This window comes from Phyllostomus hastatus, unplaced genomic scaffold (assembly GCF_019186645.2).
Source record: "Phyllostomus hastatus isolate PE091 unplaced genomic scaffold, TTU_PhHast_1.1 phas_contig_38, whole genome shotgun sequence".
Taxonomy (NCBI): domain Eukaryota; kingdom Metazoa; phylum Chordata; class Mammalia; order Chiroptera; family Phyllostomidae; genus Phyllostomus; species Phyllostomus hastatus.
Window position 1 is genome coordinate 26,417,462 of NW_025333869.1, and position 13,218 is coordinate 26,430,679.

Sequence of the window (13,218 nt, forward strand, 5' to 3'; positions counted from 1 at the left end):
TCTGTCCTGGTTCAACCATTTCATATTAGGTGTAGATTCGGTAGGCAGTAGATGACATTTGTTTCCTTTTCAGTTCATAACTCTCTGCATCAAGAGAAGCCATATCTTGATACAATACAGGTGCTATCATGAGAAATTAAACTTTGACCCTGACGTCATGATTGGTTGAGACTTTTGGGTATCACTTTCTGTAGGGAGAGTGAGTGTATTTTTCATGCAAAAGGGGGATAAATGAATACTTATGATCAAGGAAGTAGATTGATAAAAGAGTTATAATTTTTTTCACCCTCCATCCCAAGCAAACTATTTCAGTAAATGACAAACCATCAACCAAGTGTTGTAGCCAGAAACCTAGAAATCATCCTCAGATCCATCACCCTCATCTTTTACTTTGTGCAGCCAGCCCCCAGTTCCGTCAGTTCTATCTTGACCATAGCTCTGTACTCAACCTTTTCCTTTGCCACCCAGATCCGGGGCACCACCATCCTCTTTCCCGTGGGCCACTGCAGCAGTCTTCTCATTATTCTCCCTGCCTCTAGTGTTGCTGAACCTCAATTCAGGCTCCATGCTGCTAACAGAGTCGCTTTTTAAAGCAATTCTGATCATGTCATGTTCCTACTAAAACTCTTCTTAGGTTTTCCATTGCTCTTAGGGAAAAGTTCAAACTCCCTCTGAGGCCTCCAAGGCCCTCTACTGTTTAACCTTGACTACATCTCTGGTTTCACCTCTTAATAATCTGTTTCTGGCTTGTCCCCTTTGCCTTATCGGTTTTCATCCTTCAGGTCACAGGTGAAGGTCATTTCCTTGAAGAGATTCTCTACTCCTATAATGCAATTTCTTGTACATCCTCTATTACTGTACTTATCCAAATTGGCTGGAATTATTTGTTGAAGTCTGACTTCCCTTCAGATTGTAAGCGAAGGCTAGGACCATGTCTTTTTTAAGTGCTAGATCCCTATCACCTGGCACAGAGCATGGACGCAGTAAGTGTTAAATAAAACTTAGTTTTTGAAAATTTTCATGTTACAGGATCTGTAAGTGGTAGTTGGCAGCAAGCATATACATGAGGTAACATAGGGAGAGGTAATATCATGATTAAGATGAGAGATGAAGAGAAGGGTAAGCGGGGGGGATGATTAATGAGTGGCCAGAGAAGTAGGAGGAATGTCAGAGGAGAATGCAATCACCAGCCAAAGGAGAGAGAGCATCAGGAAATTGGAGGTATCCAAGAGAGTCAACCACAGCAACAGGACAGGGTGTGGACTGAAAAGTGCCATTGGATTTGGTTACAGAGCAAGAAAGCTAATGTTTGAGAACAGTTGAGTACATCCTTTGTCAAACTAATATACTTAAGGAAGTATTTTGTGCCCTGGCTGGTATGGCTCAGTGGATTGAGTGCTGGCCTATGAACCAAAGGGTAGCTGGTTTGATTCCCAGTGCCCTGGGTTGTGGCCCAGTCCCCAGTGGGGGGGGGGGCATGTGAGAGGCAACCACACATTGATGTTTCTCTCCCTCTCTTCCTCCCTCCCTCCCCTGTCTCTGAAAATAAACAAAATCTTTTTAAAAAGTGAAAAGAAAGAATGAATTTTCCCCTCTCCTCTTCATTGGTTCCTCTATCCATTGGTCCAGCAAAGATTCATTGTTCAATGAATCTACTCCAGGTCAGGTACCATGTTAAGCTCCAGGGAGACATGAGAAGGACAACAAGGTCCACTTGGGCCCTGGGGCTCACCACCCTCGCCTGCAAGAGAAAGTTACAAAGCACTGACTTGTGTCCCAGTAAAGCCAGGACTTGACATTTCATTGGAGTTCGTACTGATCGCCTCTCTGAACACATTCAAAGATACAAAAGTCAGTGCGCAAGTCCACAGGTCAGCAAACTTTACTACCTTGCTCTGAGCTGGCAAGAGGCAAAAGGGAAAGTACTCGTGGCACACTATTGCATTATTTCTGTCTGTTCATAAGTCAGTCACTATGAGAACTAGTTTTTTTCCAAGAATACTAGTTTCATCTGCTCAAAGGCAGAAAACAGAGAGCAATTCAATGAGAAGAACATCTCAAAAAACTCTTTGAATAGTATTTTCTCTGTATAGATTCCTTTAATATTCAACAATACATTGTATTACTGACTGAACACCTCATTTTATATAATGGACATTGTTTTGCAAAAATAAGAGTTTAAATCAAAATGTCTTTAAGGTACCCAGGCCATGAACAAACTTTTAAATAAAACTAGGCATTCTTTGAAATGTGAATAATCATTATTAATTTATAATTAGGATTTTTGAAATACATATATTTAACATCTATGATTGGGTGTATAAGTGATGCAAATATCTGCCTACAACTTCCATCAGACCTTAGCTTTTGGGGTCTGGCCCGATAAATTGGAGCATAAGTAGAAAAATAAGCTCCAAAGAGCTTCTGTTTGAGAGAAATGTCCTCAGGGGACTTGGATCTCAAGCCTGGACTTTCCCAATGCTTCAATCTAAGGTCCCTGAGGACCTGGGATAGACCAGGCAAGGACGGGGGCAGAGTGAATCCTCCACCACTGAGGAGGGTGGGAATAACAACTTATATTTTCTGAATGCTTACAAGCAGTCAGGCTCTTCCTCCAACTCTTGACGTGTATCAGCTCAGTTAATCATCCCAATAACTCATGAAATAGTTACTGTGACTACCCATTTCCCAGATGAGAAACTGAGTCTGGGACGTTAACAGCAATTTGCCTGATGCCATACACTTAGAAAGTGGTGGATCTGGTACTTAGCTGGCAGCCATTACATGTGTCAGTAATAGGCCCAGTTTTGCTTAAACGGGCCTATTAGAAAACTGCAAATACTCACTTTTACCGCAGGCAGGGTCTTTCTGGTAAAGCAAGTGAGTTATAAACGACTTTTAAGATAAGTAATTACTCTGTAGGAAAGGGTGTGCCAGAGTCAAAGGTGAATTCTTGTGAGTAGTTGGGGAGAGGTCGGCGTCCAATTCGTAGCTGCTTCAAGCTTAGAATTTGAGCTTTTACTCTCCTTTGTCAAAGCTCGAAAATCCGCGGGCCAAATAATAGAACTAAAACCGGCTGCCATCCACGTGGCCCAGCCTGGGAGCGAGGGGCGGGTCAGTGGAGGCGGACGGGAGGAGGCAAAGCTGGAACCCAAGGACACGCTTGCCGGTCGAGTGCGCCTGCGCACGAGATGGGCCGAGCGGGGGAGGCGCAGACTAGGGTGCGCGAGCTGCAATAAAGCCAGCTCTCAGCGCCGCTCCCCAGTCCAGTCCCAATAGTGCGCAGGCGCGGAGGTTTCCTTGTCAGTCGGATCCGCGTGTGGGCTACTTGCTCTGTAGCAGCGGCGGCTGGTCTCCGGCATTATGAGCGGCTTTAGCAGTGAGGAGCGCGCCGTGCCCTTCACTTCTGACTACCGGGTCTTCTTCAGTGAGTATCGGCGGCTCCGCGGCCCTTTCCCGCTCCCAAGTCCATTCATTCCCGGGCCTTCTCCGGCATCCCGCCTGGACGCCTGCGGCCCGTGCTTAGTCCCTTGTCTCGGGCGCGGGGTGGGCTCCTCTGGTCGGTGGCTGCGACTTGGGATGACCCAGTAAGTCCCATTTCACAGGTCTGGTCCTTGGTCGGGAGAGCATGGGCTCCGTGGACCCGAATCTGGGCCGGGCTAGTTTTGTAGGTGTTCGGTAGTGTGATGAGAAAAGGAAACCTCAGAGTCACCCTAGAAAGGCGCCTAGAGGTAAACTAATTCCCTAAAGAGGATTGCTGAATTTGGAAGAAAAGGAGGAGGGGTGCGTGGGGTGGGGTGGGGAGGAGACTCCTTAGTACCGTAATTCCATCACTGTGGCTCAGACTTTGGGCACCAAGCGGAGTAAGTGCAGCTCCTTGTTCTGCAGACGGTGAAACAGGCCCGGGTTGTGAGCATTCAGTAGAGGACTGGACCCATCCCTTTCAATGGAAAGGGCTGGAGGGGATCCCGGTAGCCCCCCCGCCCCTCTGCCACCCGTTTTCCCTAAAGCACTGATGCTGGGAACTGGCCTATGAAACAGAAAGCTGTTCTCTTCGAGTTAAATAGGTGACGTCAATCTGGCAAGCCGAGTGAGAAAGTGCGGAGTTTTTTCGCGTGTGCAGGGATTAGGCGTCTAAAGGGTACTTACCCCAAGTCCTCACTATGAGCAGAAGTGGCCGCCGGCTCCACTTTCCTCGACACACCACCTTTCGCCCTGTAGGTGGAGGAGAGCTACCTTCCGGTTTAATCTTATAAGTAGCTCGGGCTAACCGATTGCGCCATTGGAGCTCCTACCTTCGGGTTTATCTTTCTTTACTCTCTACCAACTCCCTTCCTAAACTACTAGGAATAGATTATGGGAGATGAAGGAGGCGTTCTATTTTAACTTCTTTTCAGTTTCAGTATTTGGAAGGAAGTGGGCAGGTGCACTGAATTCTGTGAGTTTTCCAGTGTATGAAGGGCAGTAAAGTGGGTTTAGAGGGAACAAATGGGAATCCTGAAAGAATGAACAAAGCTCCTATCAAAAAAGTAAGTAGCCCAGGTGGGAGGAAAAGGTAGGTGAACTCTCAGATGTACACATCTAGTTGAACATTAGACTACCATGTAAAGTCCAGGGTTGGGACTCCCCATTTTTTTAAATTTTGGAAATAGCAAGGGCAGTGCAGGAACTTTTGACAAATAAGTCACAGAGCTATTTTTCCGGAGTTAGTGTTGGCACCAGAAGTTCTTTAGAGGAGGGACTTAGGGGCATGGCCCTGGTTTGAAGAGCCAGGAATTGGTTTGAGTAATATTCAAGCTGTATTTGCAGAGTAAATACAGCTTTTATCTTATGTATTGGTAACAAATATTCGATAGCCATCATGGAAGACCACAGCCACTCCTTGACTTTGGAACTGGCTAAAGTAACTTTTTATCAGATGGAACTCTCTGGAATTTAAGAAATACCAATAATTATATCCAATTATATAATTTAAAGGTTTTTTTAATGATAGATTTCTCAGACTCCTTCCTTAATAGGAATTTTTTAACCTCTACATTTACCTTTAAAACAGAGTGGGTTGGACTGCAGAGTTAACTTTATGGAATTGGGAGTGGTCACAGATTTTTCCAATTCCACTTTTGTTTCTAAACCCAAAGGGATGCAAAGAAAGGAAATTTTTTAATTACTTTTTGGATATAGTAGTTAGGTCTCTAGAATATAAAAATTACCTGTGCAAGTGTTACAGCAGCTTGATTATCCCAAAGAAAAATCATAATCTAAGATGGCTTTGTCTTCCTGGAATAACATGTAAGGTAACATGGTTTATAATTCAGCAAATGGATGCCCTCCCTTCTCTCCAAGCCCAAGTATCTCATTAGTTTTGTAAACTGCTAACTGATGTAAGATCAACCCAAAACAATTTGGTCACTTTTTGTACACTGTGCACTGCTAGGCTCTGGGGGCACAAAGGTGTATATGTAAGGCAGCCCCTGCCCTTATAGCACCTCTTCGATTCCTAAGGAATACATTGGATGAAGGTGCAGTCCAGTCTTAGAGGAGGGCCAGGAAGGACGAAGTGCACAACCAGTGTGTTGTGGGGGTAAAATCTTGGTATGAACATGTGTTCTTTAGCATTCTGGTGGGTGGTATTGAAAATGGGAGGGGCTGTGTGTGTGAGAGCAGGGGGTATATGGGAAATCTCTGTACCATCTCAACTTTATTGTAAACCTAAAACTGCTCTTAAAAATTAAAGTTTTTTAAAAAGTGCACTTCATATATCTGAAAATATAATTAACCAAAATAATAACTTTTTCTAATTTATTTTGCAGAAAATGAAAAAGGACAGTATATATCTCCATTTCATGATATTCCAATTTATGCGGATAAGGTAAGGTATTGTCACCTTTTGAACCCAGTCTCTTTACTGAGATCAGTTAGTTCCACATATGGATTTTCTTAAAATAAGTGCTTAAAATGCCTCATTGTGCTGAGTTACAGGGCATTAACTAAATAAGAAGTCAGTCATGTTTCCTTTTTTAAATTCTTACCCGAGGATATGTTCATTGAATTTAGAGAGAGAGGAAGGGGAAGAGAGAGAAGAAAAAACATTGATGTGAGAGAGATACACTGATTGCTTACCTCCCTTGTGCACCCCAACTGAGGATCAAACCCACAACCTAGGTGTGTGCCCTGACCGCTGATGGATCCTGCAACTGCGGGAGTTTTTGGTGTGTGGGATGGCTCTCCAACCCACTGAGCACCCATCCAGGGCAAGAAGTCAGTCTTAAATTCAGATATTCAGTTAAAGAAGCAACTGCATAAATAGGAATAGAAGCAAATGTTGTAAAGCTGCTTCAGTTACCAAAAAAATTACATTGGTCTTCTCCGTATGTGTATTTGGAACTAAAATCCTAGTACTTTATTAATGGTTTTAAAATTAAGTAGCTCAAAATTTGGATTTCGAAATATTTACTAAACAGTAAAAATAAACGAGATTATTCAGTGAATACAGAAAAATTCAGGATTTTTAGTGGAGTGGTAGAGTTAAGGTCTACAAGTAGAGTTAATAAAGGCAAGTCCACAGACTTCTGAAAAGAGATGCCTGTTCCTGCATGTACCAGTGAGCCAAAGGAATCTAACTTTAGCACAGATTGACAGGTTTGCCACAAAATGGTAAGAATCTTTACTTTCCTAGGAAAAAGTCTACAACTACATATTCCAAAATATTCATGATTCCTGGGAGGTGGAATTAATTGCTAGTGACTCTTTGTTTTTCCTTTCATTTTTGCCTTTTTATATTTTCTATTCTTTTTATAAAGAGCCGCATTACTTGTACAGATTTGAGAAGTTATTTAGCCTCCTTTCTAATAGGAGAAGACTCTACTGTGTTTAGGAAATGACAAAAGGACAAATGTTTGATTCTTTTCTCTACCTTAAACTGTTTTTTCTCCACTTAACAAGCTTGATTCATAGTGAGTACAAATCTTTTTGAGTTATAAAAGCTGCATAGGTTATTGGTTTTATTTAGCTAGATGTCTGTACATAAACATGTGACCATCACATTCCCGTGCACAGCGGGAATACTAGTAAAGATGGAATTTTATTCGTGTGTGGTGTCTTAATATTTTTCTGTGCTTGACTATCAGAGAAAAATAAACAAATTCATTTTACTTCTGCCAGGAAGTTTGCTGCACTTGGCAGAAAGTCCAACCCGTGTGTCACTTCCAGGGAGCCTGCCTGAGCCGGGCTCCAGCTGGAAGCAGTGGCACAGACAGCCCCGGGCCAATTACATGCCACAGTTACAGGAGGACCTCTAATTGGCATGTGTTCTCCTGGGGGATTCTCTAAGTTGTATTTACTCAGAAACCTATTTTGTTACATCTGGTGTCCTGGGAGTTGATAGAAACTGCAGGATCCTTCCTCCCTCTCGAATTGCCATCATTTGGTAGCTTGAATGTCTTTTTTGTATAATTAGTATGTACAAGAAAGTACTTTACAGTAACATCTCAGACCATTTTGAGTAATGAAGAGTTATAAAATGATGACCCTATGTTTAGTGATGGTACTTTGGTTTATAGATGTACTAAGGAAGGAAACATTTTCTTGATATATATTGTATAGGGGTGTGTGTGTGTGTGTGTGTGTGTGTGTGTGTCTTAGTCCCTTTGGGATGCTGTACCAAAATGCCACAGACTGGATAGCTTATAAACAGCAGAAAGGTATTGCTTACAGTTCTGGGGCTGGAAGTCTGAGGTCAGGGTGCCAGCCTGGTCAGGTGAGGACCCTCTTCTGGCTGCAGAACTCTCTGTGTAGCCTCACGTGGCAGAAGGGTCTAGGGAGCTCGGCAGGGCCTCTTTTATAAGGCACTAATCCCTTATAAAAGAGTTCATGAGGGCTCTACCCTCACATCCTAACCATTTCCCAAAGGTCCCACATAATGTACCATCATCTTTGAGGATTAGGATTTTGACCTATGAAATTTAGGGAGACACAATGAGACCATAGCAATAAGTGATCAGAGAATATTCTAGCCAAGGACCAGAATGATAGCAGTTGTGCTATTATTCTTTCTTATTGCTGCTTCAAGTTATATTAGAATAGGAAACTGAGGCTACATTGGTTTCATGGAAAACATCTTCACTCCAAGTATTATGACTCCTTAAAGTCTTGGACTGGATTGGTTGTGTCTATACTGTAACTTGGGATTACTCAGATGAAGACTTTGCATTTTCATTTTGAGCCAAAGATGGCTCAAAAGCACAAGTGCTTGCAACAGCTCTATTTCACTGGTGGTCCAGACCTCAGTGAACTTCACTTCAGATTCCTGCCTGAGAAGCAGGAAAGGGTTGTTTTGTTTTTAAGGAAGTTCAGGGTGTATAAAACAAGTAAGGGTGTGGTATACAGAAATTATTTTGGACTGTAGCCTAAATAAAAGATCAATTGATTCAGTTGGTTACAGAAGAGTGTGATTTTAAAATATTCCAATATGGTTAAATTTATATACATTTTTGTGTGTGTGCCCATAGACCTTCTTCCTAATATGGTCATCCATTTGATAGGTGATTAGGAGGGAAAGGACCTTTAACCTAAATCAGCTCTGCCAAGGAAAAATGCCCAAAGGCTTATCCTATTCCAAGTCAGGACCTTTCAATGTGGAAAGCATTCAATTTAGTTTATCTGCCCTTAGGTAATCAATCCAGCCAATTCTGGGAATCCTTAGAACTCTGCTAGGATTATTTCCAAATCCTTTGGATAGAAGAAGACAAAGACTCACTGGATTCTTTTTCAAGTTTATAAGAATGTCCTGCCCTGGCTGGTGTGGTTTAGTGGATTGAGTGTGGGCCTGTGAACCAAAGGGTCGCTGGTTCAATTCCCAGTCAGGGCACAGGCTTGGGTTGTGGGCCAGGCCCCCTAGGGGGTGCATGAGGGGCAACCACACGATGTTGTTTCTCTCCCTTTTTCCTTCTCTTCCCCTCTCTCTAAAAATACATAAGTAAAATCTTTAAAAAAAAAAGTCTTTTGCCTTGGGTCTATTTGGGGATTAAATATAAAAAGCACTTATAGCTCAGAATGTCTGCAGACATAAAATTAGTAATACACCAGAAATTTTAAAAATCCAAAACATACCACAAATTGAAATGGGTAAATATTATCTAAATATGAAAGCATTCAAATATTATGATTTGTTGTTTAGTTTTAGAAGTTTGGTATTTTCCTATTCCATCTTAAACTTCAATGTTAAATACTATACTAGTTCTCACAATATAGGCTTCTACTTGTTTTTCAGGCTACTGTTGGGAGCATATATAAATAATAGAGCTATGTTCCTTTTCTCTCCTAAAAAAAAAAAAAAGTCAAGCTTCTAATCAACTAGGTTGGTTGATGCTTGAGAAATAGAGCAGAATATTTTTTGCTATAGGTATCATTCTTAATTTTTTAAAGATACTATGTTAGCATACCCAAACTTTTTAAGATTTCTTTTACTTCTCAAGTGGATGCTTTTTAGATTACTCACTTTCTTACCGAACTTGCTTTCTTTTGAATTTTCTACTTCTTTTTATAAACAGCTCCATAAATTGAAATTTTAAAAATATCACAGAATTAATAATATAAACACTGTTTGTCTTCCCCAAGTTGTTATTTATGTAGCATGTCTGGGTTTTCTGGGTGGTTTTGTTTATCTTTTGGTTTTGCATTCTCCAGACCAAAGTTAGAACTGGAAACATAGAGGAAAACTAATAACAATGAAACTTCATTAACTTGTCATAACTAAAGAATAAGCTCCTATTTTTTCTCCTCAGATGAGCTTTAAGATGACTGAAATTTGAAAACAGCTATTCCAATCATGTCTGTGGTTAATCAACTTTATAAAAAAATTAAGTTGTGATGATTAAATATGCATACAATGTGCTTGTAGCAAAGTCTCAGTACAAAGTTTGGAGATGGCACCTGTGATCACCACGCTACTATAGTATTCCTGTTTAATCAGTGGAGTTGCAAGCCTGATCCCGATACAGGGTTCTCACTGTGTGTGGACTGTATGACCCAGCAATCCACTTTCGCGTATAACGCGGAGGCAGTGAAAGCAGCATTTGAGGGCTGTCTGCGCTCCCCTGTGCTTTGCAACATTAGTCACAGTAGCCAAGATGTGGAAACAACCTGTGTCTTCGATGGGTGAATGGATACGAAAAATGTAATGTAAATAAAGTATATATTATATGTGAGACATATATATATACATGTATATATTAATATATGTATATATACATGTATACATATACATGTATATATGTATATATACATATATACATATACATGTATATATGTATATATACATGTATACATATACATGTATATATGTATACATGTAAATATGTGTGTGTGTGTGTGTGTGTGTGTGTGTGTGTGTGTGTGTGTATATATAAATAAATGAGGGGGGACCCCCCCAAAACCAGAATTTATTTGTAAAAAATTGTTTATTCATTCTTACGTTTAAACTTCAGTCACCTTCAAAGTACTCTTCATTTGATGCAATACACCTAGCAACATGTGTTTTTCACTGCTCAGAAATAGTTTTTGAACTTGTCAATTTTGATGCCTTTTAGTGCTTCTGCTGTTTTTTTGTTTGTTTGTTTCACATTTTCCACTTGGACAAAAATAGTTCCCTTTGAGGACCTGGGAAACAAACATATTTCCCTTTTTCATCCTGAGAAACAAAAGTTGCTCAGGGCAAGATTGGATCAATAGGTAGGGTGGTGCACAGGGAGGTGGTGGAGCATGCCATTTTTTTTGGTCAAAAACTACATCACTGAAGCCTAACACAGCCTCTCACAACAACACCAGCTGGTACACTGATACAGATGGGTTCCTAGAACACTCACCTACTGGGGGAAGTCTGTATTACAAAGGGCTCGCCCTCCAGAAGATAATTTTGGGTTTTTTTTGGGGGGGGTCCCTCCTCATATGTCTCATATATACTTGTTTATATACATATATTATAAAATTATAGCAACATGGATGAACCTTGAAAGGCATTATGCTAAGTGGAATAAACCAGGCAGAAAGACAAATACTGCCGTGGTACCACTTGTATGTAGAATCTTAAAAAAAAAGGTCAAAGTCATAGTAACAGAAAGTAGAATGGTGGTTATTGGACTGGAGGGGGTGAGAAATAAGAAGAGGTTGGTAAGGGTACCTCCTGTCATCTATAAGATAAGATATGAAGATCTAATGTAAAACATGGTGGCTATAGTTGATTAATACTGTATTGTGTAATTGAAATTTGCTAAAAGAATAAGATTTAAATGATGTCTCCTCCCCAAAAAAGAAAAGATAAATATGTAAGGTGATGGGTATGTTCATTAATAAGACAGGGAGGGGCAAGGAATCCTTTCACAATATATATGCATGTCAAATCATCACAATGTACACTTTAAGTGTCTTATAATTTCATTTGTCAATTATACCTCAATAAAGCTGAAAAAATAAAAAGATAATAGGTTAAATTTCTTCTATCCCTAAAATTTATTTCAAATCTTTTTGATTAATGCAATGTTATAATTTAAGCTTGTTAGGCTTTCAATCTCCTTAGAATTTGGGCATCTTTAATATTAACATTCTTACTTTATTGATTAAATGATTACTATATTTCCGACTTTGGGAAGTCAGAGCTGAATCTGTAGTTTGCCTTTTCCCCACCTTCTGCAGGCCTGTCAAAATCAACCTGCTAAGGATCCTAAGCTGTTTTCCTTTCTCTGTAACTCTAAACAGGGCTCTGAGGGCTTTGGTGCCGGAGCAAGGATTGGGAAATCCAAAGCATAGACGTGGAGTTCAGAGAAGTCCTAACGATGGGGCTAATAAAACCATAAATTCAGAGTTGAGCTAAGAAATAGTTGAAACCAGTTAGGATTAAAGGAAAAAGGTATGAATTTCTGGGTGGTACTAAATTTTCTAAAATCTTGTCTCAGTATTTTTAAGTACATAAGCATTGGGAATATTATAATGTGTGTCTTTCCCAATTTTTAAATTATCAAAGTGCATGTAACATAAAATTTGCCATTTTAACCATTTTTAAGTATCCGGTTCAGTGGTATTAAGTTTATTCATATTATTGTGTAATCACCTCCACCCTTCACCTCCTGAACTCTTTACCTGGTGACACTGAAATCTGTACCCATTGAACAGTAATAACTTCCCGTTCCCCTGCCCAGCCCCGTCACTTCAGGGTCTTGTGTAAGGGAATCATACAGTATTTGTGTTTCTGTGCCTTGGCTTATTTCATTTTGCACAATGTCCTCAAGGTTCATTCACGTTGTAGCATGTGTCAGAAGTTCCTTCCCTTTAAGGCTGAATAGTATTGCATGTATATATCACATTTTGCTTTTCCATTTACCCACCAGTGGACACTGGGGTTACTTTCATGTTTTAGCTACAGAGAATAATGCTGCTCTAAACATAGGTGTACAAATATCTGTTCTGGACCCTAACTTTCAGTTCCATTGGGTATATACCCAGAAGTGTCGTCGCTAGATCACATACAGGGTCTGGCACAAATAACACCCCCCCTTTTTTATTACAAAATCATGAGCATGTAATTCTGTAACATAACAATATCACACTCAAGCACACCATATGACATTTTAGGGAAGTGTTCAAATTAAAATTGTAAATTATTATACCCACCACACTCAAGCAAACCTTACCTCTGCCAGACCCTGTATATTACGTCAAATTTTCCAAGGTCAAGAGACTGGAGACAGGCTGACAACTTGAATACTGCATTGCATTTAAGAGAAATTACATATAAGGTGTGTCTTAGGCAGTGGCAAGATAACATGGGTATCCCCCATGCCTTCCACACAGTGTTTTGCAGCTAAAAACACCGAGTCTGGGTGCTGGGAGAGGAGTGTGTTGAATGTAAGGGGAGGGGGGCCACTAGCTGCCCCGGGGCTTTGGCGTCAGAGCTGGTTAAGAGACAGGTAAGGTCAAGGGTGGCTCATTACAGAGTTTCAGTGTACATTCCCAAATTGGGGAACAAGAATCAGTATGGCAGATTAGCTTTAAGACTGAGTCAGCCATGTCCATAATGCACGATATAATAATTCCATTTTTAATTTTTTGAAATACCACTATGCTGTTTTCCACAGAGACTTGTGCCGTTTTACTTTCCTACCACTGGTGCATAAGAGTTCCAATGAGAATGCGGGTTTTAACAGTAGAAGTTTTTCTGGCAATGGA

General features: G+C 40.6%; 1 protein-coding gene across 1 annotated transcript in view; it reads left to right on the plus strand.

Moving 5' to 3' along the window:
• Positions 1–3,239: 3,239 nt before the first annotated feature.
• PPA1 (inorganic pyrophosphatase 1) overlaps positions 3,240–13,218 on the plus strand; it is a 38,081-nt gene continuing 28,102 nt past the window's right edge. The window contains exons 1-2 of the mRNA XM_045842060.1: positions 3,240–3,427; positions 5,811–5,869. Of these exons, the coding sequence (XP_045698016.1) occupies positions 3,364–3,427; positions 5,811–5,869 (123 nt within the window). The 5' untranslated portion in view covers positions 3,240–3,363. The remainder of the gene's footprint in view (positions 3,428–5,810; positions 5,870–13,218) is intronic.